Source organism: Chrysochloris asiatica, unplaced genomic scaffold (assembly GCF_000296735.1).
Source record: "Chrysochloris asiatica unplaced genomic scaffold, ChrAsi1.0 scaffold00060, whole genome shotgun sequence".
Lineage (NCBI taxonomy): Eukaryota > Metazoa > Chordata > Mammalia > Afrosoricida > Chrysochloridae > Chrysochloris > Chrysochloris asiatica.
In genome coordinates, this window is record NW_006408578.1 from 3,758,394 (window position 1) to 3,785,556 (window position 27,163).

Below are 27,163 nucleotides of genomic sequence, written 5' to 3' on the forward strand. Positions count from 1 at the left end.
ACAAGAATATAGTGGTTGACAGAGGCCCCATATTGAAATAGTTTTAATTTCTAATTCTACAGCTGCAAACGCAGTAAGCCGATTCTTTTTATGCTTAGAATTGTATCATCAAACCCATAATGCTGCTGTTGCTCAGGTAATTCCCTAGGTTCTTTTTACCTGTTAGTCGCCATATTTTATCTTAGCATGATCTTGACCTTATGTTTCCATGTCTGCAAATACCCTGATGATTCTGTAAAGTTCTATCTCTGGTTATTCCATTGAGCTTCAGACAGATGTAACTAACCAGATGTTTGCATTTGAATGCTCCATGGACATTTCAAATTTAGCTTGTTTAAAATTGATCCTTCTCAAAACCAACTTGATTAGTGGTTTCACTACTGCTAGAAACTTGAGAACTTTCTACCTGTAACTTTCTCTGTCTGACTCTACTGCCTCTATCTGGTCTTGGTAATCTGCCTTCTTACTTTTTTAACTAGTTGGTTATTCAGTATCCCAATTGCTTCTAGTTTGCTCTCACTCCTTTCTAATACAGAACTGAATTTTACCGGTCACCTTCTTGTGATCATTTGGTATACCTGTTGCTTTGAGGCTAGGCCTAAAACTCGCCAGCAAAGTCTTTCATGATGTGGCTGAATCCTGCATAATTCTCCAACCTCATCTTTTCATTGCTTGGCTTTCTCATTCTTTATTCTTTCATGTTTTTTTCCAATCAAGATATATGTTACATGGAATAGAGTTTATTCCTTTTAACATAGAGTTCTGAGCGTCTTAACAAACGAGGACAGTCCTGTAACCACCACCACAGTCAGTATATAGAAGAGTTCATCTGAGAGTTCCATCACCCCCCGAAATTCATCTGTATCCTTAGAGAAAAACCTCTCCTTATCTCTAACCCCCTCCAGCCCCTGTCCTTTATAGATTGCCCATTTGTAAACTGTCATGTTCATGGAATTTTAAAGAATGAAGCTTTTAAGTCTGGCTTCTTTCAGTTGTTGTTGTGAAGTGCCGTCGAGTTGATTCTGACCCTTAGTGACCCTGTGTAGGGTTTCTGAGGAGTAGCTAGTGAGCTTGAACCGCCTGCCTTGCAGTTTGAATGGCTTTCCAGTCTGATGCATTAGCCCACAGCACCACACCAGAATATACATTTCAAATTTATCTAATTGTTGGCGTATATTGGTGATGGTGTTGTCAAGTCAGTTCCAACTCATAGTAACTCTGTGTAGGATTTCCAAGGAGCAGCTGGTAGGTTTGAACTGATGACTGTGTGGTTCTCAGTCCAATGCTGATAATCCTTTTTATTGATGGTTACAAGGATGAATCACAGTTTGCGTATCAGATTTTGGTGGTTGTGAATATAGCCACTATTGATGTTTATGTACATATTTTTGTGTCAACTTTTTATTTGGATCAACCCCCTGGAATGAGTTTGTTGAATTGTATGTTAAGACTCCTGGTATGGCACTGTAGGATCAACATTGGACTGTGTAACACAAGATCAGGAGTTCAAAACCACCAGCTGCTCCTTGGAAACCCTATACAGGATTTCTATGAGTCAGAACTGACTCAATGGCATTTAATAACAACAACAACATTAAGTGTATTTTTAACTACAAGCACATGCCAAATTGTTTTCTAAAATGGTTGTACTTAGTTTGAGTTGTCAGCAGTGTATGAGAATTCCTGTTCCTGTACCTCTCCTCACTAATTCTTTGTGTTGTCACCACCACCCCACCCCCTTAGTTTTAGCCTTTCCAATGGCCTATTAACTTATCTGTAATATGCATTATTTATAGCTTGTCCTTGAAAATTTTAAGAATATTAGTGTGGTGATAGTTAATTGTATTTCTTCATCACGTAAGTAATAAGATTTGAAGGCAGTTCCTTGAATTGGGTATACACTTAAATAAATAAAATTTTTCGTGTATTCATCAAAATAAGCATAATATATGAGGACCAAATAACCTGTCTAAATTTTATAATGAATTTGAAAATAAATTTCTAATGTATTTCAAAACAACAAATCAAATCCTCTATCTCATGACCTTTTTTAGGAGACATATTTAAAGAGTGTATGAAGGTGCTTCAAAAAGTTCGTGGAAAAATTCATTTATCTTTGATTCTATTTTTCCCACAATTTTTTTTTTTTAATGCCCTAGTGTTTGTTTTGTGTTCTTATTAAATAATCACTGATTGCCTAGCTGTGTTCCTAAAAGCATACTGTATCTTATGAATGTACTTTTGCTTCAGGAATTTCATTCAAGTTTCAAATTATGTATCCTGACAGAGACAGTGAAGGTCCAGTCAGTTCTAAATGTGAAGTAATGTGATGCCACTGTGTGACAGGGAAGAGGAGGAACTGCAAGTAATAGCCTTTCCCTTTATTCCTAAACCCTTGCAGTCTTCCAGAGTCTTCCTTCTCTGCTTGCTGACTTTCTGGATAAACACTGGATTGCTAGTTGAAGGTTGGCAGTTCAAACCCACCAACCACACCTTGGATACTCTGTACATGGTTGCTGTAGTTAAAATCGACATGACAGCATTTAACAACAACATGCTGCATCATGTATGATGAGCAGCAAAGTGTTAATATGAAATTATCTTATTCATTTGTGCCCTTTCTACTATTTCTAGTAGAGGACTAGATAAATGGATCAGCTGAATATAGCCCCTGCCATCAAGGAGTATCACATTCATTATTTGGAAGGTACATGTGAAGGGACTGGGGAGCAGAGTATAAATAAGTAGCTCAAGATTAAAACATCATTTATACTAAGTAAAGCAAAAAGTCGTAACTGAGTCCACAGCACATAACAACAATAACTTTAAGAATGAGGAAGTGTTTCTTTTACAGGGTCTTAAAGCTTAGAGCCATAGTTTTGGGGGATAAGATGTCCAGTAGGCATAACATATTACTTTATGTTCTATATTCTAGTTTGCTGAGTAAGCATCTTGGATCTTTACTTGTGAGTGGCTATCTAACTCTACCATTAAGTTACTTTATACCCAGCATGCACTTGTGGTTTTTTGTGTGTATTTTTTTTTTTTTTTTTAAGAACCTTTTTTCTAGTTATGAGATAATACATTCTTTCTTTTTTTTCTTTTCTAAGGTAATACATTCTTATACATAAGGGGAAATCCAACAGACAGGTTCTGTGAAATAGAAAAGACATAGAAAAAGCGCTGTTGTTGTTAGGTGTTGTCTTGTTGGTTCCAACTCGTAGTAACCTTATATACGATAGAGTGAACACTGCTGATCCCTGTGCCATCCTCACTATCATTGCTATGTTTGAGTCCATTGTTGTAGGCATCGTGTCAGTACATTTTGTTGAGGGCCTTCCTTTTTTTTTTTTGCTGATCCTCTGCTTTACTAAACGGGTAAAATCCTTTTCCAGGAACTGGTCCTTCTGACAGCAAGCATGTCCAGAGTAAATGAGATCAAGTTTTGCCATCCTCCCTTCTAAGGAGCATTCTTGCTGTACTTCTTCTAAGATAGATTTATTCATTCTCTGGCAGTCTGTGGAATATTCAGTATTATTTGCTGGTACTGAACTCAAATGTGTCAATTCTTCTTCAGTCTTCTTTATGAATTCTCCAGATTTTACATGCATATAATGCAATCGAACATTCATGGATTGGGTCAGGTGTACTTTAGTCTTCAAAGTGACATCTTTATTTTTATATTCAAGCTAGAGAGGTCACCTCAGAGGTTTATGATGACTGTGTTTTGGGATTCCAAAGGGGTAATCTTGATAAATTTTCTTGTAGTACACAGGACAATCATGAGAGTTTATGAGGAATAAGTTTTAACAAAATTGAAAACTGCATTGATGAGACAAAGGCCAGCAAAGTTGTACTGAGGACTTTTTTCCTATCATGACAATGTACCTGCTCATTCTTCAAGGGTAGCAAGGACTTTCCTGGGAGAATTTCATTGAGAAATTTTACCCCATCCACCCTTTAGACTTGATCTTGCCCTTTCAGACTTTTTTTTCCCCAAACTCAAAGAACACTGAAAAGGAACACAATTTGAGTCAGTTGAGAATTTGACATGGTGTAAATCAAAGAGTGCAGAATTCTTCAGGGAAGGGAAAGAGAGATGCAAACACTGCCCTCAGAAGTATATAGACCTAGATGGAGGAGATGTTAAATAGTGGCTTCACACTTTGATAGTTTTGTTTAATAAAAGTTTCTGTGACTTTATAGCAATACCTTTGACTTACCTGTAGTGTGAGTATGTGTGATGCATGCATCATGAAACCTGTGACAGCCAGAACTCAACAGATTGTCTTGTTTTTCTGTGTCTTTCCAGGTTTCCACCTTTGGCAGGGTACAGTTTTAGCACTTTTCAGCATTCTCTATTAGTGGAACAGATTTGGGGTGTCCTGACAGGTTTCCTCCTGTGAAACTTGTAAAGCATGTGCAACAATAATTTTTTTAGAAGGGTCAGCCCAAGGCTGATCCCTGTGAGGGTAGAGGTTAAAGATCTCCCAAATGCCAGCTTTCCCAAGATGCTATACCACTCCATTATCTCTGATGCCAGCCACACTTCTCCCTCCTGTGCCCAGGATTCTACAATTTGCTACAACATCTCACTGAACCCATAAACTGTCAAGGGAATGAGTCCCATGGTTGTGGTGGCTGGTGAGTTCCAAATCTGTACTTCAAGCGAGTCTGGAGGATTCCTCTCACCCAACCACGTGATTGCAAAGAACCCAAATGATCAGGTCAGATGACAGACTCTTGATACACAAAGCTCCAGAAATTGGTCAGTCAGCTAAGGACATAAGCCACAAGTCTGACAAACTGGAGGCCCACATGGACACAAGCCACATACAGGGTCCAGAGGAAGAGAGCGAACTTTGCCAAAGTTTCCTGTATACTGGGCACAGACCATACCCCAAAGGAAACAAAGCCTGGTGACTTGTCTGTCACATCCTCTAGTAAGGTGTGGACATCCTTAATTGTGCCTCCAGCACAGAGGCTAGGATTTACGGCACAACACAGAATTGGAGGAATATGGCGAGAGGGGCCATATTAAGTCAGTAACTGTGCTGCACCGTGTCAGGCAGAAACTTGTCAGAGAAGGAAAACTCAAATATTTTCCTCTAATAACAAGCAATGGAAAAGTGATAAGATTGCAGTGTCAAAAGTAGAAAACTTGCAAGACCGAGAAAAGCAAAGCAGTGCTTTTGAGCTCCTGTTCTCACAGGCATCACTTTGTGTATATATAAATATACACCCTCCCAAAGTCATCACAAACAAACATACAAAAAAACCATATTCATAACAAAACAGACATTCTAAAACAGGCACATTCCTTGTTACTACAACTTTTCACGTGGTTGTAGCTGGTATTTATAACTACCTTCTTGCACTACCCAGTCCACATTCCCTTTGGAATTTAGCTGGTCAAGGTTCTTTGCCTGTAGGGTGCGGGGGAAAAGGTGACCCAAACCTTTCCTAAATTGAGTTTTTGTAGTTTTCCATGGACTGAATTGAGTTTTTTTGTAGTTTTCCATTGACTTTAGTCAGAGGGCTTGGTAGTACTAAGAGACACCCTAAGTAATCTATATTCCAGACATACTCTTCTTTACCTCCATTGTGTTGGAATAGTCTGACTTTCCCCTTGGCAATTAAGATCAGTCACTCCCAACAGTACGTTAATTCCCTTCTTTACCGATTGGTTCAGAGGTATGAATAGTCTAATGTAGTCAAGTGGCAGTCTTAGCTTTAAGTTCAGTGAATTTTTTTGTTGTGTTTCCTGTTGTCTTCTCTAGAATAGTGTAAGATCATGGAGACAAGTAGCAAAGTTTTGTTTATGGATCACTAGTTCTACCCCTTGATTCCTGGACCAGGGAATCCTGGCAGTGGGAGACACAATTTCATATATTAGACGTTGTTGTTGTTGTTTTGTGCCGTGGAGTCAGTTCCGACTAATAGCGACCCTGCACAGAGTTTCCAAGGCTGTAAATCGTTACGGGAGCAGAAAGCCTCATCTTTCTCCCGCGGAACAGCTGGTGGTTTCGAACTGCTGACCTTGCGGTTCACAGCCTGATTCATAACCACTACACTGCCAGAACTCCTTAAGTTAGAGTATATCTAGCTTTCTAGACATTTTCCCAACCCTGCAAAGTATTGCCACTTAGGTGATGCTGTAATTGAGTCTTCAGAAAGGCATTTCCCTGTTCTGTCACATCAGCTGCTTCAGAATGATGGGGAACATGGTGAGACTAATGAAGTCTATGACTATGAGACCATTGCCACACTTTGTTCCTTGATCAGAAGCAGTGCTGTGGGATATTATGACAGTGGAGAAGACATTGTGCAAGTCATGGGTGGTAGTTTGGACTGAAGTATTATGTGCAGAGAAGGCAAATCCATATTCAGATTACTGTCTGTTTCGGTAAAAGCAAAATACTAGCCCTTCCATGTTAGAAGCGGTCTGCTGTCATCAGCCTGTTACCATGTAGCTGACTGACTGTCACAAGCAGTGGTACTATATCAAGTTCTTAATGCTTGTGTCTGGTGCTGGCAGATTCGGTGTTCACAATGGCTCTAACCAAGTAGGGATTGGTGAGAGGAAGCTATGTTGCTAAGCCCCCGAGACAGAGCCTCCACCAATGCTACCATGCTATTTTGTTTATGAGGCCACTGGGAAATAACCTGAGTGGCTGGGGAAAGAAACCAATTAATAATCCATAGACTGAGTCTATCATCTACTTGATAATTAAAACCTACTCCTCAGCCAATATCACCTTTTGGTGAGCATTCACATGGGTCCCAAATATCTTAATGTTTTTTGCATATTCAGAAAAGTCTATCCAAATACCTCTTCCTTAGACATTCTTGGTACCAACTTTCCAGTTGTGCTCCTCCAAGTCCCTGACTATCCGGGTAGATCATTGCATATAGCCCATGAATCGATACCCAGGTTGCAACATGGCCATTTCCCATTCCAAGCAAAATTAACAGCCAGGTGCAATGCTCTGATTTTTTTCCACTGAGATGATTTCTCGTCACCTGTGACCTTTAGTGACGTCCTAGAAAGGGGCTGTAGTGCTATAGTTGCCCTTTTCGGGTGGTGCCTGCAGATCACACAGAGTCATTTGTAAAGCAGGCCCTAGTTTTCTCTTCATCTGTCAACTAACTGCAACGAACTCCCCAGGAAGCCATAGGTGCTGACTGGGAGAGATAAGGTCATGTAGCAGAAGTGGGGATCATGGGCATTTGGGCTGCTTCCTCCCGTAACACTTGTGCCTTCAGAGCTTGCGTATGCTACTCGTTTGATTGGAGTGCTGCTGTGCTTGCCTAGTTTTATGGCTTGGTGGGTTAGGCGGACCCAGTTCATGATGGGCTGTGCAGGTTACAATGTAACTTGATGGGCCGTGGTTCAGTATTCAGTCTCCGTGGAGGCCTAGTAGCATCTAAAACTGTTTCTCAAAAGGAGAATAGTGGTACACATGCAGAAGTTGACAGGACTTTTCTCCAGAATCCTAAGGGTCTGTGGTGTGATTTACCTACAGGGGTCTGCCAAAGGCTTTAAACAGCAGATCTCTCTGCTAATGACTCTTCAGGCCCTGCTGGATCCACACAATCACGTGGGCCAACTCGCAGAGCCCGTTGCACAACATTTTGGAGCCTTCTCTTGTTCTGGGTGTACTAAGCAAATTGCATCATTTTGGGTCCTTTGGTAAATGACCCAGAATAGCACTCCCAAGTAAGGAGTATATTACCTCTAAATCCATTGGTTTACCACATGCCACTAGGTATTGTGCCTCTATTTTAGTTGTAGAAAGCACAAGATGCAACAACTTTCACTTCACTTTAGGAGTAACTCCACATGCCCCACTCCATTGGACCCCTACAAATTCCACTGAGATGGAAGGTTCCTGAATTTTTGTTGGGTTTATTTCCCACCCTCTGACATATAAATTCATTACCAAGGATAAGAATGTTTGCTATTTCTTGATCCTATGTCTAATCATTATTTTCTCAATGTGATGTCTTATGGAAGGGAAAGCATTCAAGGACACTTATCAAGTAAATTATGACACAGGGCTGGAGAGTTGATTGACTTCTGAAACAGTACAGTGCAGGTATATTGCTGGCCTTGCCATTTACCACTTGACTCCCATGGACTCCTAACACTAATGGAATTCAATGAGGTTTTGTGTCTTCTAGAATTGTGAGGTTGGCACAGGACCGGGGAGTGTTTTGTTCTGTTGTACTTAGGGTCACTATGAGTCGGTATTGACTTGATGGCACCTAACAACAACAACAACAAAGGATTAGTATCGGACTCCTGGTGTGGCACTGTAGGATCTGCACTGGACTGTGAACCACAAGGTCTGTAGTTCAAACTCACCAGCTGCTCCTTGGAAACTCTACACAGGGTCACTATGAGTTGGAATTGCCTCGAAGGCACTTAACAGCAACAAGAAGAGTTAGTATGAATTCAGAGCCAGTGTCTAAATGTCTCATTATTTCCTTTTCCCCAGTGCATAGTTACTCTGGTAAAAAGTTGTAGGTGCCTTTGGAAAAGATTGGGTATAAGATTAACAGTGTAAAGTTTGATAGAGTGGTAAAGTCCTTTCTCAAGCCTCCCTTTCATCAATTTAAGTTAGATTTCACTTTGCCTACAACTCTGCTTACACATATTAGGCAGTGATTTAGTACACTTCTACCTGTTTAATTTCTAGGAGTATCATGATCAATTAGCTAATATCACAGGTTTCTGTGAGTCAGACTATTCTGATTACTACTTTGGCTTGTGACTAATACTTAAATTTCTGATATTTTGAGCATGCATATTCTTGATCTTCTTTTATATATTACCAGTGACCAAGTGAAGTTTTATGTTTTTGTTCTATCTGTTCATTTGTGATACGTTAAGTTTTAGAGTCTTAGCTTCCTAGATAGCTGCCCTGTAAGTGCTGCTTTTGCTGAATCCTGCAGCATTTTTTTTTTAAATAGTATTTTTTCTTTTAATTTAGTTCAAAATAGTTTTTATTTCTCCTGGATTCGTGTGTATTTAAAAGTGTATATTCTCCAAATATTTGGGGATTCTCCAATTAACTTTTGGCTGTTGATTTGTAGTTTAATCCCATTGTGACCTGAGAACATACTTTGTATTATTTCTGTCCTTTTAAATATGTTAAGGTATGCTTTATGACACAAAGTGTGATCTGTCTTGGTGAATATTGCATGTAAACGTGACAATATTGTGTATTATATGTAGTTGGATGAATTATTCTAAGTGTTAATGACATCCAGTTGATTTAAAATGTGGAACAAAAGTCAAAATCATAAAAAAGACCAGGCTTACTACTGGTTTGATAGATACTGGTGAAATATCGAAGACTATGGCCCTAGACACCCTTCAACTTTCTGCCAACTAATAGGCCTAATAAGGGGCACAGTAACATCTTACTAGGTGGTACGCACTCATTAGAACACTCAGTCATCTGAAATCAAAAGGGCAGCAAGTGCCCAAGGATGAAGCTCAGAACCAGGAACATACAGAAAAGAGGAAGTAGGAAGAGTGCTGTTACATTGTAGGAATTGCAATGACTGTCATAAAATAAAATATGCATGAATTGTTGATGGGAAAACCAATTTGATCTGTAAACTTTCACCCAAATAACAATAACAATTTTTTTAAAAAAAGAAGAAATTCCATTGATTTGTGGTGCTGTTCAATTGAACTATATCCTTACTGACATAGTACCTGCTGGATTTGTCAACTACAGATACAAGTGTTTTTACGTGTCCTATTTTAATAGCGGATTTGCTTGTTTCTCCTTGCAGTTTTATCAGTGTTTGCCTCATTTATTTTGACACTTTGTTATTAGGCATGCACATTAAGGATTGTAATGTCCTCCTGGAAAATTGACGTCTTTATCATTGTACAATGTGCCTCTTTATCCCTGATAATTTTCCTTGTTCTGAAGTTAGCTTTGTCTGATAACGTTTGCCATATATTCACTATATGGATCTGTGATTAGCAATTCACTGTTCAGTAAGTTCTGCTATAACTTTGCTTGCTTTGAAAGGGTGGCTTTGTTTTAATGTGATTGATGCATTAGGGTGTGATTTAAGTGTGATGTAAGTTTTGTGTTTACTTATACACAATTTAGTCCACAAGAAGCCCCAGATGGATAGGAAGACACAAATTGCATTCATGTGCATATGTCAAATATCTGCCAGCTATCTCAGCTCATTGAGTTGTTTTGAGTTGTTCTCATCCACATCTAATGTTACAGATTTTCCTATATCAGACAATACACTGTTCATTACTTCACAATAACTCATAAGCTGTATACAATCCTGTCGATATCCAAACAAAGTTTGGATCTTTTTTAAGGTAAAGTGTCACAGTTACTATAGCATTTATTAAGTACAAATTGTGCTATTGTTTATTTGATTTCTGTCTTTATTTTGGAAGAACCCTGATGGTATGGTATAAAGTTAAGTGATGGTCTGCTAACTGATAGGTTGGCGCTTCAAATCCACCAGCTGTTCTGTGGGAGAAAGATGAGGCAGGTCTGCTGCTGTAAAGATTTACAGCCTCAGGAACTCGGTGGAGTAGCTCTGGTCTATCCTATTGGGGCTTTGGGTCATAATTCACTCAGTGGTAGGGGGTTTGATTTTGGTTGGGTTGTCTTTATTTTATATTACTATATGAATGACATTTTTGAGTGCCTGTGCTGCTAAACCCATTTTACCTATAAGACCTGTCTTATTGAGTAATTTTGTATGGTGTGGCTCTGTGGGCTAATGTATCAGATTGCCAAGTTGTTTGAACCACAGGGTCCGTGGTTCAAGCTCACCAGCTGCTCCTTGGAAACCCTATACAGGGTCACTATGGGTCAGAATTGACTCAACGGCACTTAACAACAACAATTTTGTATAGTGCGGTAACTTTTAGGGATGTAAAAGACATAACAGAACTGACTATATAATTACTGTGTTATGTGTCTAGCTATTCCTCTGTCTATTCATTAATTCATGTAATGTTTATGGTGCATTTCAAAGTGTATACCTTCCACCCCTAATTAATTCAGCTTGCCTAGCATTATATAGAATGTAACGTTTGCTTACTGTACTTTTGTTTTTAATGGGGTAAAATTTTCATATCATGAAATGCATAAATGATATACAAACTTACATCATTTGGTAAATTCTGCAGGTGCATGCACCCATGAAATGCAAAACCCCTCTCAGAATACACAACAATACCTTATGCTCCTTCCCACATTTGGATGGCCAGCCTTTTGGTTAGCAGCCCACTGTTTATCCTACAGTACCATTTACAATACTGTTCGTGAAGCAGCCCTGGTATCCATCAACAAGTGAATGGATAAACAAATGTTGTTTTTACATTCTACTTAGCAATAAGAGGGAAAGAAATTACTGACACAACACAAGATCAATCTCAAAAACATATTGAACCAAGGAAGCCTTACAACACAAGTATGAGCCATGATTCCTTGTCTAGTATAGGCAAAACTAATCTATGGTAATAAAAAATCCAAACAATATCCACTTCCCCAAGCAAACTTCTAAAGGGTGGGAACGGGCTGAGTGGAGATCTGTTTTTAAGTGCATTATGTCTTTATATTAATTTTTAAAAGATTATCATCTGGCAATATGATGCCAGACTTTCCAGACACATACTATATTTATTTGGTGTTTTCAGTATATATTTTCTGTGCCTTACTTGAATTTTATTCTGTTTTTTTAATAGTTTTTTCCTTTTTTTTTTTTTTAAATAGTTTTTGTAGTTATTTTGACTGGTATATTTATACGCACTACTTTCTTTAAGGAGCTCTGGTAGCGTAGTGGTTATGAATCGGGCTGTGAACCGCAAGGTCAGCAGTTTGAAACTACCAGCTGTTCCATGGGAGAAAGATGAGGCTTTCTGCTCCCGTAAAGATTTGCAGCCTCAGAAATCCTGTATAGGGTCGCTATGAGTCAGAAACGACTCCACGACACCTAACCACTACCACCACTTTCTTTAGGTTGTTATGACTAGAAGATAAATTAAAATGTTTTTCTTGTATCCAGTCATTTCGCCAAAATGCCTAATTCTATAGGTTTTTAGTAGATCCTTAAGTTTTCTATTTATGTAAGTTATATTGACTACAAGTAAAGATAGTTTTATATGTTCTGAATTGTTAACCAATCAATAGATTGGCACTTTGAACCCACCAACCACTCCTTGGGAAACCTATACAGGTTCACTATGTGTTGAAATCTACTCATCGGCACTTAACAACAACAATACTTGTACTGGGGAATGTGGTGGCTTCATAGGATAAACACTGGTCTGCAAACCACAAGGTCGGTGGTTCAAGCCCACCAGTTGCTCATCAGGAGAAATATGAGGCTTTTTGGTCCTATAAAAATTTGTAGCCTCAGAAACCCTATACAGGGTCATTATGAGTTGGAGCTGACTCAGTGGCACTTAGCAACAACAAACAAAAAGATTATTTGAATTTCTTGTTTCATGAAATTACGCCAAAAACAGTGCTAAAATAGTGTTGTAAGCATTACCTGTTCCTAATTTTAATGGGCGTCTTCAGTGTTTCAGTGTTAAATACTCGGTTTGTTGTATAGGGAAAATATTTGACATATTTTAGTAGCTTTCTTTTCTTATTTTACTTAATTTTTATTAATAATGATGTCTGAAATTTATCGAATGTATCTTTTTATGTCTTGATATAATCAGGGTGAATTAGCCTTTTCGCAAACTGGATTCAGCTTTTCTTTTCCTTTTTTATTGATTTTTTTTTTTTACCTTCATACAGTTTGCACGCATATGATGAATTACTTTATACTTTTCAGTTTTAAACTTTATCTTGTTTTATAAGCTTTGAAAAATAACTGTTGTGAAGTGCCATCAAGTCGATTTCTGACTCATAGCGACCCTGTATAGGGTTTCCAAGGAGCAGCTGGTGAGCTTGAACCAACAACCTTGCTGTTCAAACAACTCTGCAGTCTGATGCAGTAGCCCACAGCGCCACACCAGAACTCCTGAAAAATAACTAGGACACCTTAATATTTGATTTTCTTCTGTCTTTTGGTGGAGATTATTTTGTTCTTCTAAGTTGATAGTATTTAACGGCTTTTATTGAAGAAACTCTGAAAATGCGATGGGTAACCTATGGAATCAGCAGTTTGAACCCACCAGTGCTCTGTGAGAGAAAGATGTGGTCATCTGCTTTTCCATAGTTGTGGAAGCACTATGAAACATTTCTACACTGCCTGTATGTAGGGCCACTATGAGTCAGTTTGGGATTTAGATTTAGTTTTTATGCTTATACGCTTGACCCAAACCATGGTATTTTCAATAACTTCATATGCACGTGAAGGCTGGACAGTGAATAAGGAAGACCGTAGAAGAATTGATGCTTTTGAGTTATGGTGTTGGAGGAGAATATTGGAAGTGCCATGGGCTGCCAAAAGAACCAATAGATCCATTTTGGAAGAAGTGTAGCCAGAGTGCTCCTTGGAGGCCAGGATGGTCAAACTTCGTCTCTCATACTTGGGACATATTGGCAGGAGGGACCAGTCTCTGGAGAAGGATATCATGTTTGGTAAGCTGGAGGGTCAGAGAAAAAGAGGAAGACCCTCAACGAGTGGTGGCAGCATTGTGAGTTTGGCCCAGGACCAGGCAGTGTTTCCTTTGGTTGTGCATGGGGTTGCTGTGAGTTGCTACCTACTTGATGGCACCTCACAACATCACCTGAAGGAAGGGTTTTTGGAGAAAATTCAGTAGTCTTTCAAATCTCTTCCCACCCACCCCTGAGCTTTTTGAAACTCCCCCATATTTATAGTAGGTTTGGGAATGACTTTTCTTTGTTATGTTAATGGGACAATACTATTGTAAGGTGTGCCTTACATCCATCTCTAGAGATTTCAAAAGAGCAGATTAGGCAGGCTGGCAGGCAAGCATAATGGGAGGGGAAGATTCATGCCACATGATCCTAAGGAATTTAAGAACAGAATCTGAAGTGATAGGACTTTCTCCTGGAGCCAACCATGAGCATTCCCCTAGAGGCTGTGTTCTGAATTTGGACTTCCAACCTCTTAAATCTGAGAAGATACGTTTTTGTTAGAGTTACCCACTTGTGATATTTCTGTAATGGCAGCACTAGATTACTAACATATACTTACCGAGAGCATGGTAGGAGTTGCATGTATTTTTAGAGAAATAGCCATTGTTGTATGTTAACTGTACAAGAACCTCAATTTTTTGTCTCAAAAGGACAGGTTATTTAGGTTTAACATTTCCCTGCAACTTCAATTTCTAAAAATCATATGATCTGAGAAAAAGTAAAACTGTCTTCTTCAGGTCAAATATTTTAGAAGGCTAACTGGCTTATAAAATAATAGAAGATTAATACTACACTTTAGATTCACTCATTAAACAAAATGCGATACGAAGACCCACTTGAATTTGAAATTTTTACAATCAACTTTCAGATATGTATTCAGTTTCTTTATTTGTCTTTCATCTTCCTTTAGATTTACCAACAGAATTCATTCAGAAAAAAGACTTTGACAATTTTGTTTTTAAAAGTCTTCTGTTAGCCTGCATAAAGACTAAGACTAGAAGAAGATAGGAAGCAAGCACAGTTTTAATTTTTGTCTTTCAAAACTTAAAGCAAAGGCTCTTTTAAACCAAAATGGAATATTAATCTCATTCTTTGTTTAGAATCAAAGGGTCACACTTCAACAAGCTTATGGGTTGATGTGCAGGTGAATTCATATAATAGTTTTTTGTTTTTAATATGCTCTGAGAAGAAGTCCGTTTTCTATCATGGACTGAGGGTCCTGGAGATGTTAAATTTAGATTTGGAACATTGGGAAACATTTATGTTTTAAAGATCATATAAAATCATGCACAGCTTCAGCCACATTTATGTATATGTTCAACCACTTCAAGAGGTAGCATATGATGAAGAATCAATGATATTGAAGTAAAAAGTCCAGATTGCACTCGAGGTATTGGCGGAAAACAAGGCTCTTAGAATTGACAAAATACAACTTGAAATGTTTCAGCAAACTGATGGTGCTCACTCATCTATGTGCAAGAAATTTGCAAGACACCTAGCTACCTGACCAACCAATTGGAAGAGATCCATATTTCTGATCCAGTGGAATGTGGAAATTATCAAAAAATATCATTAATTTCACATGCAAATAATTTTGCTGAAGATGATTCAAAAACAGCTGTAGCAGCACATGGAGAGGAAGCTGCCAGTAATTCAAGCCAGATTCAGAAAAGGACAGAGGACGTGAAACTAGGGATATCATTGCTGGCGTCAGAAGGATCTTGGCTACAAGCAAAGAATACCAGAAAGATGTTTACTTATGCTTTATATTAACTTTGCAAAGGCACTGGACTGTGTGGATAATAACAAAACTATGGATAACATTGAGAAGAATGGGTATTCTAGAACATTTAATTGTACTCATGAGAAACCTGTACATAGACCAAGAAGCAGTGAGAATAGAACAAGGTTCTAAATGGTTTTAAATCCGGAAAGGTGGGGTACCAGGGTTATATTCCTTCACCATACTTATTCAGTCTTTAACAACCTGAGCTATGCAGATGAAACACCTTTGTGTGCTGGAACCAAAGAGTACTTGAAATAGTTACTGGTGAAGATCAAAAACTACATCTTCAGGGTGGATTGCACTTCAATGTAAAGAAAACAGAAATTCTCACAACTAGACCAATAAATAACATCATGATAAGCAAAGAAAAGACTGTCAAAGACATCCTTTTGCTTGGGTCCTCAGTCTGCATTCATGGAAGCAGCAGTTAAGAAATCAAATGACATGAGTAGAATGTGCTCCAAAAGACCTCTTTAGAGTGTTAAAGAGCAAAGAAAGATAACAGTTTGAGGACTTAAGTGTACCCAACTCAAGACATAGTATTTTCAGTAACCTAATATGCATATGGAAGTTGGGGAATGAGTAAGGAAGACTGTAGAAGAATTGATGTATTTGAATTATGGAGTTGCTGAAGAATATTTAAAGTACTGTGGACTGCAAGAACAAACAAATTTGTGTTGGAAGAAATGCAACCAGAATGCTCCTTAGAAGCGAGAATGGTGAGATTTCGTCGCTTGTTCTTTGGGCGTGTTGTCAGAAGGGACAAGCTCCTTGAGAAGGACATTATGTTTGGTAAAGTGGAGGTTCAGCGAAAAAGAGGAAGACCCTCAAGGAAATGGACTGACATAGTGGCAGCAAGTATGGGTTCAAGCGTAACAATTGTGAGCATGACTCAGAACCGGGTAATTTTTCATTCTGTTTTGCAAAGGTTTGCTGTGAGTCACATATCATGGCATCCAACAACAACAGAACAGCATGTTTACTTATAACTGTTTATCTTCTCCACATGATCTGCCACCATTTGGGGTAGGGAGGATTTAATATGAATGACTTTTGTTCTTTTGAAAATTTGATTTTTTATTTTCTTCTTGAGATAGTGACATGGTTTAACAGCTATAATTTTGAAAACACAGTGTTTCTGCTTTTCTTCGAAGAGTAGTCTTTAATTAATATAAGATCATCATGTCTTTACCAGGACAGATAAAATGTTACATGGTTGATGCAGCAAATCATATCAACTGCTTGTAAAGTGAAGGTGAATGTGTTTGAATTAGGAGTGTCCCAGCCCTTTGATAAACTGATTTTTTATTCTGTGATTGGTATAAATGCCACAATGTGATGAGGCTGACCAGGGGACAGAAGTGCTCCTAACACTTTAAAGAAACACTAGCTGCAGCATTCTCCGACTCCTTAGAACAACAGTGCTGACACTAAGTCCCCAGTCCATCAGGGTGATACCACAGTCACTAATGTTGTCGGTGACTTCCATTTCCTCCCACTTCCTAGCCCCGTGTGTTGAAGTGGCACCTCACAAGGGCCTGACTTGGTTGGTGCTTTTCCATGTGGACTAAATCCTGAGTCGGGGAAGATCTTCACAGCCTGGTCAGCATCAAAGTGGACCTAGGCCCTGATGCTTCCATAGTCTTCTCTCTTATTTTAGTGGGAAGAGGGAATATTTGTCAGCAAATTCAGTGTCTCCAAATATGCTAAATCTAATATTTAAAATTCCTTTCATTTTGCACATTTGCCCATAAGTTCTCTTGCAGTAGCCAGGGTTGGATCTTTGGGATACTTGAAACCTTTTCAGGAGGTCTCAAAACTATTCATAACAGTACTGTTGTGTGCCGGTGAGGGGAGTGCCTTCCTACTCATAGAGACCCTGTCTAGGGTTTCTCAGGAGGTGCTGCTGGGTGTCAGCAGTTGGTGTTTGGGTTAGCAGTCCAGTACTTATTACTACAGCACCTCATACTGTTGCTGTTGTTCAGTGCTGTCAAGTCTGTCCCGGCCCATAGCCACCTGGTATAGGGTTTAGGCATTAATTGCTGTTTTCACTGCGTTATCATTTGCACTGATGGTGTAAAAACAGTAAAATATCTTCCATTTTGTGTTAGTCCAGACAGTGACTATTAGTAGTTATTTTTTTCTTCACCACCACACACTTGCAGTTAAAAACAAAACAACATCCCCCAAGCCCACAAGTTTTAGTAAGAATAAAGCAGTAGAAATAATGATTTTATTAAATTTTGACCCTTGGTTACAGATTCTACTTTAATTGTGGTAAAATGTATACAACAAAAACTTAACCATCCTCACTGTTTTTAAGTGTATAATTCATTGACTTTGATTACATTCCCCATATTGTGCAACCATTACCACTCTCTGTTCATAAGACATTTTCATCACTCTAAGTCGAAACTCAACACCCCTTAAGCAGTAAGTCACTATTTTGGTCATCCCTCAGTTTTTCGTAACCTCTAACCTAGTTTCTGCCTCCATGCATTTGCGTATGCACTGAACTGCGAACCACAAGGTCAGAAGTTCAAGCCCACCAGCTACACCACTGGTGAAAGATGCTTTCTGCTCCCTCAAAGATTAACAACCTTTGAAACCCTTTATAGGGTTGCTTTGAGTTCACTCAACTCCACAGCACACAACCACCACTACCAGGGTTAATCGGCCTTGACGCTTCGCCTCTATGGAGCATTTCTACTTGGTTTGCAGGTTTGCCATTCATTAAGGTTACACATGTAAAGAAATGTAAGTACACACAACTTTGTTGGCATAACAAAGCATCATGATAGACAAAGGAAAATCACCTTCAGAGTTGTTTAAATTGTGAGCTGATGTAGTCAGTTCAGATTTTTCATGAAGCCCCATTTCTACCTGTAGGGATGACTGGCAATGTGGCTGTTCAGATTTAGAATTGGTGGCAGACAACAACAGGGGTAATCCGTGTTTAAGATATATCTGAAGTTTGAGGAACTGCCGAACCACCATTTTGCATTTCCACTAGCAATGCGGAAGGATTCCAGTTTCTCTGTATCCTGATCAATAATTTCTGATTTTATTGTTTATAATACAGCCTTGGAAACCCTGTTCAGGGTTGCTATAGGTCGGAACCGACTCGATGGCACTTAACAACAATAGCCACTCTGTTATGGCGCTGAACTGCTTTTCAAGGTCAAACCCTTGGGAAACCCTATACAGAGTTGATGTGGGTCAGAACCCACTTGCCTGCACTTAGCAACAGTGGGTGTGAAGTGGTATCTCATTTGGGTTTAAATTATGGTGTGGCACTGTAGAATAAGCAAGGCTGGCAGTTCAAACTCACCATTTAATCCTTGGAAATCCTATACAGGGTCACCATGAGTCAGAACCCAACTCAATGGCACTTAACAACAGTGACTAATGATGTTGAGCATCTTTTCCTGGCTAATAACTGAAAAAAATTGATGATAACTCCACCCAGAGGAACCTAGAAAGAAGGGCTGGGTGATGTACTTTTTAAAGATTGGTTATTGTTAAGTGCCGTGGAGTCGGTTCCAACTCTTGGCATCCCTGTATAGGGTTTCCAAGGACCACCCGTTTCCTGGTGGGTTTGAACTGCCGACTTTGTGGTTCACAGTCCTAAAGATTACAGCTAATGACAACCCGATAGAATTTAGTGCTACTTTGAAGCACATGAGGTTGACAGCAGTGAGGGTAGAGTTGATGGCAACTGGTTTTTATAGAAAAACGTTCATTCAAGTACTTGTCCATTTAAATTTTTTTTTTTTTTTTGTCATTTTGTGATTTTATTGTGGATGTTCTTTTTATATTTTGTATGGTAAACCTTTAACCAAGTATACGATTCCCAAATATTTTCTCCCATTCTGTTGGTTGTGTCTTCACTTTTCTATATTCACAAAGTCCTTTGATGTACTATAATTTTGATAATGCTTGAAAGTGTTTGATAATTTTCACTTACAAGAATGTAATAACCTGTTTTCTTTTCCTTTCTCTCTTTTTTAACAGTTACATGGGAATTGGTCTTTCTGCTCAAGGTGTGAACATGAATAGACTACCAGGTACAATTACGGCAGGCTCTTTTTGATAAATAATTTAAAATTGTTGAAATATATTGATTTCCTGTATACTTGATCCTCTATGAGTTCTCCATGGATGCTCAGTGGGTTTAGAAACCCAAATTCAGAAAAATTTAAAGCAGACGAAGGGGCTTCAAAAGTTTGTGGAAAAATTCCATTATCTTTTAATTCAGAAGTTCCATAAACTTTTTGATGCCCCCTCGTATTATACCATGGTTTTTATTTTGTTTTGTTTTTTATATTTAATTTAATTTTTTCATTTCTTAACCAGTAGTATATGGTTATATCAGTTACTTTTTAATGTGATTGATTCTGTGTACTGCCTAACTCACTGCTGGCCTTCTTCACTTGCCTCCAGTTGTTACTGTTCTGAGAATATGAGCTAATGTTGAAAGTCCACCATGGAAGATACGAAAGTGGTACAGACTAATTCATAACGCCACCAGTTAGAAGGATTACCTTGATTCTTGGATTCTCTCTACTGGATTTCTGTTTGCAAGTGTTAGAAATTTAGAGTCCTGGTATCGCACTTAAATGATAAGCACTGGACTGCTAACTACAAGGTCTGTGGTTCACACCCACCAGCCACTCCTCAGAAACTCTATACAGGGTCACTGTGAGTCAGAACTGACTTGACAGCACTCAACAACAACAAGAAACTGGTGCTTGATGGAATTTTTTGTTTTTAATAAAACTAAGCATAAGAGCCAATATAAAATTAGATGAAGTGCCTTAAAAAAAAACCAAACACATTAATTGTAATCATATGTGATAACTGTCAGTATACCTTCTTGCTTCAAATTATATTTGATAGGGTTTAAAAATTCTCTTTAGATGTAATTGATAAAATACCTGTATTTATAAATGGAACACTGAAAACTTGCTATGATTGAATCTAAATGTAAAAGTTAAACCATCTGTGGTCTTACAATAGCCTGGAACTACTGTTAAGACATTTATAAACACAGGATGATGTTTTTTACATTAAAAAATTTGTTATTCTTCTTCTTTGGTTTATTTGCAAAAGAATATGCATGGAAAACTTGTTCTATAGTGGATATTGCATTTAAATTTAGTTTTTCTGATAGGAATCCTCTCAATTTAGTACGTATTTTAGTGTTTTATGTGGAGTCCTGATTTAGCACTGTAGGATAAGCGCTGGACTGATAGCTACAAGGTCGTTGGTTCAAACTCAGCAGTCGCTCCTAGCAGGGTCACTATGAGTTGAATATTTGATGACACTTTACAATGACAACAGCATGGTGAATTTATTTTCTTTAATGTTGTAACCAGTATTTTAATATAGAAAACAAAAAATTACCTAGCGTAGCTTATAAGAATTTACATGTATATCGGAGAATTTTATCTTTACACTGTGCTATTCTGGTATGATGCTGTAGGATAAGCCCTTGACCTCGAGGTCGGTTTGAACTTCAAAGTTGGTGGTTCAAACTCACCATCCGCTCCTCAGAAAGCCTATACAGGCTCGCTGTGAGTCGGAACCAACTCAACGACACACAACAACATGCTAATATTCTAGCATATCTTTTCTAATCTTAACAAAAGAATCTGTTGTTCTTGTTAAGTGTCGTCGAGTGAGTTCTGATTCAGAGGTTTCTGAGGGGCAGCTGGTGGAGTTGAATCACCAATCTCATGGTTAAGCACGTCAGTGCTTATCCAACAGTGCCACACCAGGGCTCCTGTAATAAAATCCTAGTATAGAGGAATCTTATTTTTCTTTGTAAATGTACTGGAATTTTCTTTTTAGGTTGGGATAAGCATTCATATGGTTACCATGGGGATGATGGACATTCGTTTTGTTCTTCTGGGACGGGACAACCGTATGGACCAACGTTTACAACTGGTGATGTCATTGGTTGTTGTGTTAACCTTATCAACAATACCTGCTTCTACACCAAGAATGGACATAGTTTAGGTACTGAGCGGATATATTGCATGTAGAACAACTAGATATGTGATCATTATAGCTGTATTAATTATGGGATTCTCCTGTATATGTAGACATCTCTGGAAATGTTTGTTCTTTCCAGGTAAATTGAAGAAATGGTGAAAATTTCGGTTCTGTAAAGGCCACTTTGTATCATATGTATAGGAATAACTGTAGAAATAATTCCCAGACCCAACTATTTTATTCCTACAAATGCTGAAAGTTTTATGATCTTCTTTGAACAATCCATGTCACAGCATTCTGTAGGAAACAAGTGCTAAGAAAAAAAGTGCTGTCAATTCTTATGATGCTGTAAAGAACAATAAGGAAGAGAGGGAAAGCTTGATGATCTAAATAAAGGACAGTGACATATTAAAAGGGCAGACCTGCTAAAGCACATTGGTAAACGAGAGGGACAACTTCTGTGAAAGGGAGAAGTAAAAATAGTAACCACAAAACTTCTGAGAATAAAATGCAGGCGGCTTGATAAGAGATACACAGATTGATGAACACTTGAAGGGAACTTGTCAGTTGGAAGAGTGACAGGAAATTTGTTGAATATGCACCATTTGCACTTCATATTTAAGATTTTGTATGTTTGTGTCTTAGAAGTGCTTGCGTTTCAGAAAGCATAAGAGACAAACTGACAGCATTTAAAAGAAGTTTCACATTGTCTTTTACTGTTTGAAAAATGCTTGATTCACAAGAAATGATTTCTAATGGCTAAAGTGAAAGGTGACTAAAAGCTCCAGAAAACAGGCTCCAGGTTCCTTATCAATGTTATTGTTGTTAGAAAGTGCTGTCCAGTTGCCTCCAACTCATAGCAACTCAACCCTGTGTAGGGTTTCTCAGGAGCAGCCAGTGGATTTGAACCGCAGACTTTGTGGTTCACAGTCCAGTGCTGATCCTACAGCGCCACACCAGGAGTCCTCCTTATAGTCAGTGTTCGAGAAGTTGACTATAAAGAGTATGTTTAGATACATATTCCTTTAGTATAACACAAAGATTTTTCTTTCTATCATAGAATATTCTAAATTTCTGATTGTGTTGATGTTAAGCAAAAATACCTAAACCCAGTGCCATCTATTTGAATTCTGACTCACAGAGACCCAGTATGTCAGAATAGAACTGCCTCGTAGGGTTTCCAAAGCTGTTACACTCTATAGAAGTAGATTATGTCATTTTGCAAAGTGATTGGTGGGTTTGAACTGCAAACCTTTCCATTAACAGCCATGCACTTAATCACTGAACCATCACGGCTCAGTATTGGTAATATTTATGTTTTCAAGTGTCTCAACATGCTACTTATGCTATGTGTGCAAGTCTTTTTAATAGTTTTAATATTGATATTTGTCTTAAAACTTATACTGCTGCTTATTAATGTTGATTATTCAGTCAGTTCTGCTTAGTTATCTTATTTAAAATTATTTCAAATCCACAAAAGATTCCTATAATCTTGTTGGTAGAAGTCTTTATGTTAAGGACTCCAAGAAAATCATACATGATTTGATGATGGTGGCCACTTGTTTCCCAGGAGGACCCAGCCCTTTGTTTTATTGTCTATATTCTAGCTCTGACTTGCTAAAGTGGGTGACTGGAATAATCTCAGTTGGTTTGGCCACTTAAGATGTTTAAGATCTAAATTAAATGAGGAGAAATTGATTAAGAAGGTGGGTCAGATTTGCCTGGGTTTGACCCTAGTTGAGGCCATGTGTCTGTGCCTTAATGTTTTCAATTTGTGAAACAGGACCATCATCATACTGGCTTCATAAGGTTTTAGAAGAAACTAAAGTGATGCATGCTAAGTTTTAGATCATTGCCTCACATCTGTTGAGCACTAATTAAATGTTGTTTATTATCATTGTTTGCCAGGTTCTGTGTTGGGTACTCGAGACACCTTGGGTAAACACTGTGGCCCGTGAACCAAGTCCAGCCTGCTGCCTGTTTTGTTAAAGTTTTATTGGAACATTGCCTTACTCATTCCTTAAAGCATTGTCTGCGGCTGCTTTCCTACAGCAGTGCTGAATTGAATAGTTAGTTGCAAAAACTAAAATATAACTCTTGATGAAAAGTTAGCTGCCCTCTGGTCTACATTCTAGCCTCTAGGATATAAAGCCACCATTTAGTACTGTTTCCTTGTACCTTCCAAAGCAGAAAACTTCTAACCTGAGCTGGTACATCTTTAGTTTCTGTCTCAGGCATAGTTTTCAGAAAAATGAAAAAGGTTTTATTTGGGAAAGCCATTTCAACAAGTAGGTCAACCTAATTTTAAAAGTATTTTGACCTTGTCTTCTTGAATTTGTTTACCCAACTGAGCACCTTTTAAAAAGTCTCCTGGCTGAACTCAAGAAATTAGAAATATAGCAAAGTATTTTCTGTGCAAAATTTTAATTATGATACCAACCTGTTAAAGTAGAATTGTGTGTGTGTGTGGTCTGCATGTTTATAAGTTGAAGCATATTGACATGTTGAGAAATCTATGTCTGGAGTTCTGATGGTGTGGCGCTGCAGGTTAATGTGCTGGACTGCAAGGTAAGCAGTTCAAGCTCACTAGCAGCTCTTCAGAAACCCTATACAGGCTCACTATGAGTCAGAACCAGCTCGATAGCACTTAATAACAACAACAATAACAACATGGTATTAATCTGTATTTGTCATTAGTTTTTGATAAAAGGAGGCTATCAGTAATGACTGACACAGGGAAGTTTTATTTGTCTCACGAAGACGGTCCGTGCCTATAAAGATTGATAGTCTCAGAAACCCTGTGGAATCTCTGTCCTATGATGTTGCTATGGGCTAGAATCAACTCAGTGGATTTGGCTTGACACACACACTCACTTTGCTTTCTGATGGAATAAAAGTTTCAGAATAGATTTCACATAGAAAACACTCAGCACTCCACAGGAGAAAGATGTGACTGTCTGCTCCCTCCTGTAAAGACTTAGTTTCAGAAACCCTAAGGAGCTGTTCCCCTCTGTCCTGCAGGTTTGCTGTTAGTCAGAATCGACTGGGTGGCCGTGGATTTGATGTTTTGTTTTGATTTATCTCACATTCACTTTGCCTTCTAGTAAAATAAAGGCTTCAGGATATGTTTTGCATGGGAAAAACTCACCAGCTTTACTTTCCCTTTGATAAGCCAACATGGATTAAATAATTTTTTAAAATCACAAAAACAAGACTTTATTAAATACAAAATACTGTTTTTAATTTAAAAGCAATAGAGTTTCTACTCAGCTTGCCTTTTAGCTTTATTATTTTAATAGTGTTAGGTAGGTCTGTTTTCTGCTGATACAGCGCAAACCCAGGGCCATGGAGTCTCAGTGGGAAGAGTCCATAAAGACTACTGTTGCTGTTTGCTTTCGAGCCTGTTCTAATTCATAAAGACCTTGTGCACAAGAGAACAAAACACTAGAAAGATAATTTAGCAGAAACGCCCTCGTATTGCAGGTGACAAGACTGTAGAGAAAGTGATGCTGTATGGATTTTGTTTTGTGTTAATACTTGTTTAGACTGGGAGATTGAGATTATTATTTGTTTTGGTGTAGCGCTGTAGGATCAGCTCTGGGCTTCAAACCACAAGGTCGGCAGTTCAAACCTACCAGCTGCTCCTCGGAAACCCTATGCAGGGTCGCTGTGAGTCGGAACAGATTCAGTGGCACTTAATAATAACAATAATATGTTGGCATATATGAAAAGCAATTATTAGGTTGTCACTTTGGGAGACTTTGATGTTGAGATTATTCCAGTGTATTTGGAACATTGCTGTTATTTGTGGGTCGTGCCTTCATGTAGAATTCAATGACCCCATATGACAGAGTAGAACTGCCCCATAGCGTTTCCTAGGCTGTAATCTGGAAGCAGATCACTAGGCCTTTTTTCTGCACAGCTGCTGGGTGGATTCAGACCACATACCACACTCTATTAACAGCTGAGTCTTTGCAGTCAGAAGACCTTTAAGTGAAAATCTCAGCTCTGTAATTTTCATCCTTTGAAGGAATTATTGACTTTTTCCCCAAAGTTATCAACAGTTGTTCAAGAATATACTTTCATTTTTAAAAAGAAGCAAAATATTATAGTTACTCTTTGTTCACCCATTATGAAAAAAAATAATAATCTCTGCCTTGTTGCTCGCAAATTATTTAAAGCTAAATTTAAATAGATTAAGTGGTGAGCTAGGTATAAAGTGGCTTGGGGTAAATAGGACTAGTTTGCCACCCTGTACTTTTGAGATCACTGCTGTAGTTTGAAGGCAGAGGTAGCTAAAGCCCCTTGCAAAACACTGATGGCAGCAACAGCATCCTAGAAGGGACTAAGTGTACGTATGATGGTCTGGCCGATGACCTGGGGGTACTGGCATTCATTCAGACCATGTTAGAGCTGTTGAGAAAACCACTAATCTTACTATTTCTTCCTTAGGTTTTATTACTTTCATCTTTTCCTTTTTTTGCCTTTTTTTTTTTTCCATTTTAGTTAGAAATTCTGCTTGTCACTGTAGACTGCCTTTGAAAAACAGTTACTAATACAACCTTTTTTTTTCCCCCTAGGTATTGCTTTCACCGACCTACCGGTAAGACATAATTTATTTTTAAAGCAGTTTTGCATTTTTAATTTTAAAAAGTATAGGAAATGAATACTAAAATCATTTAATGTGTAGAAATTTAGAATGGACCCTTATTGCTATTTATTAAGTTGAATGCCTTGCACAGAGTAGAGATCTTTTCTCTAGCCACCCATTGTTACAGACCTTTAGAAATTGCACAGAGATCAGTTCCATGAAGGAGTTTTATTGTTGTTAAAAATGAATCATTACAAAAATATACTTCTTAACATCACTATGCGCTCATGCAGGGTTTATTTGATGTCATTGGCCTTATCAACAGTTTCAGTCATTTATTCATTCAACATAGACTGTGTGGCAGGTGCTGTGCTTGGTAGAAATAAACAGATCTCCGTTGTTTTGGAGTTTGTAGTATTCAAAGTGTGGAGAGGGCTGGAGTAGCTGCAGGTTGAGGAAGAAGAGTTCTGGCAGAGGGGGAACTTAGAGCAAAGGTCCTTAGGTAAGACTCTCCCTGGCTTGTGTGAAGCGTAGCATGAAGTGTGGCTGACGAGAAGTGAATGAGCTGGAAAGCAGGAGTCAATGAGACAGGGTTATGGGAGTGATGAGGCAGTCTAGAGCATATGCACCTTGAAAGCCAGTGCAAAGACTGCAGAGAAATATAAAGATGTTGCAGAGTTTTTGTAGTCATGTGACTTTAGTTTTTAAAGGGGAGTCTTGGTATGGAGCTATACAGTAAACACTAGACTGCTAATTGCAAGGGGGGCAATTCAAACCCCCTACCTGCTCCTTGGAAAACCTATACAGAGTTTCTATGAGTCAGCTGTAACTTAATGACACTTAACAACAGCAACAACTGAGGTAGTAACAGGGCCCTGATGTGGCTCTGTAGGACAAGCACGGGGCAGCTAACCACAGGTTATTGGCAGTTCAAACCCACCAGCCACTCTCAAAAATCTCAACAGGGTCTCTATGAGACTCAAAGGCACAGAACAGTGACAGCCAGGTAGAAGCCAGGAGACCTGTGAGGAGGGAGCACTCTTGTAGAAGAAGCTCTTGTTGTTGTTGTTGTTAAGTGCCGTCGAGTCGGTTCCGACCCATAGCGACCCTGTACAGGGTTTCCAAGGGTTTAAATCCTTACGGGAGTAGAAAGCCTCATCTTTCTCC

The 27,163-nt window shown here is 38.6% G+C and overlaps 1 protein-coding gene across 1 annotated transcript in view; it reads left to right on the forward strand.

Moving 5' to 3' along the window:
* The window catches only part of RANBP9 (RAN binding protein 9), a 98,043-nt gene that overhangs the window by 30,155 nt on the left and 40,725 nt on the right, over positions 1-27,163 (forward strand). The window contains exons 3-5 of the mRNA XM_006864078.1: positions 19,423-19,475; positions 21,262-21,429; positions 25,986-26,008. Coding sequence (XP_006864140.1) covers positions 19,427-19,475; positions 21,262-21,429; positions 25,986-26,008 — 240 coding nt within the window. The 5' untranslated portion in view covers positions 19,423-19,426. The remainder of the gene's footprint in view (positions 1-19,422; positions 19,476-21,261; positions 21,430-25,985; positions 26,009-27,163) is intronic.